Below are 1,440 nucleotides of genomic sequence, written 5' to 3' on the forward strand. Positions count from 1 at the left end.
TGAAAGGTAAAAATAACGAAAAATATGCACTTCGTGCTCTGATCGATCAAGGATCGCAGAGCGCGTTCATCACCGAATCAGCAATGCAATTGCTCAAACTAAAAAGAATAAAACAAAAAACTTGTGTAAGTGGAATAACAAAAGAAAATCAGGTGTGCAATTACATTGTTGACTTGCACATTTCGCCTCGATTCACTTCAAATTTTGTTTTGAATACAACTGCAATTGTATTAAAAAGTTTGGTAAATTTATCACGAAATGAAAATGTTTTTAACAAATCATTCTCACATTTGAACAATCTTCATTTCGCTGATCCTTCATACATTGAAGCTGGTCCGATAGACATTCTTCTCGGCGCAGCTGAATACGCACAAATCATAAAACCGGGTCTCATAAAAGGTTCTACAGACGAACCGATCGCCCAAAACTCTGAATTGGGTTGGATCATTTCGGGACCAACCAATTTTGATTCAGCCGTGGGAGCACAAGTAACAACGCTCATTTCAGTTGTCGACGTCGAACAACGCATATCTGAATTTTTCAAGCATGACGATATAAAAATCGACGATGACGAGTGCGCTCTCACTGAAGAAGAACAAATGTGTGAAAACCACTTTCAAGAAAACACTATTCGTTTGGAAAATGGAAGATATTGTGTCAAAATGCCATTCAAAAATGGAAAAAATGCACCAGATTTAGGAAACTCGCGAAAATGCGCCATTGCAACATTTTTGCAGCTTGAAAATCGATTCAAAAAAAATCCTAAATTGGCAGAAGAATATAAAAAATTCATTCACGAGTACATTGACCTAGGTCATATGGAAAGATCGGTTTACAATCCAAATATCACATCGTATTATTTACCACATCATTGTGTAATACGAGATAGCACAACTACGAAACTTCGGGTAGTGTTCAATGGCTCTCAAAAAACTGACAACGGAAAATCTCTCAATGGTGAACTTGCATTGGGTGCCATAGAACAAAAGGACATGTTAAGCATTCTAATCAATTTTCGCATTTACAAATATGCATTTACGGCTGACATTGAGAAAATGTACCGCCAAATTTTAATCGACGAAAGCCAAAGAGACTTGCAAAAAATCATTTGGCGTGATTCCCCTGAACTACCGCTTTCTGAATTTAGACTTATCACGGTCACATACGGCACCAGTCTCGCTCCGTTTTTATCACATCGCACTACAAGACAACTTGCAATCGATTGCGAAAATGAATATCCAGAAGTATCAAATACCATAAGAAAAAACATGTGGGTTGACGATGTGGTAAAAGGTGCTTTTACTGAGGCAGAAGCAATACAATTGTATAGCGACTTGCGCAAGGTATTCAGCATAGCCGGATTCAATTTACGAAAATGGTCTTCAAACAACGTAAATGTGCTGTCCGCAATTCCGGAGAGTGATCGTGAATTGAAGGCTA

The 1,440-nt window shown here is 38.0% G+C and overlaps 1 protein-coding gene across 1 annotated transcript; it reads left to right on the forward strand.

Moving 5' to 3' along the window:
* Nucleotides 1-330: 330 nt before the first annotated feature.
* LOC129571215 (uncharacterized) lies at nt 331-1,391 on the forward strand (the record flags this gene model as incomplete). The annotated part of the gene is made up of 1 exon (XM_055450986.1): nt 331-1,391. A coding segment is annotated over one exon (1,061 nt), but the record flags the coding sequence as incomplete, so codon positions are not given.
* Between the last annotated feature and the right edge of the window lie 49 nt (nt 1,392-1,440).

The sequence above is a fragment of the Sitodiplosis mosellana genome, unplaced genomic scaffold (genome assembly GCF_009176505.1).
Source record: "Sitodiplosis mosellana isolate CC-2019 unplaced genomic scaffold, AAFC_SMos_1.0 Smas_scaffold_1635, whole genome shotgun sequence".
Taxonomy (NCBI): Eukaryota; Metazoa; Arthropoda; class Insecta; order Diptera; family Cecidomyiidae; genus Sitodiplosis; species Sitodiplosis mosellana.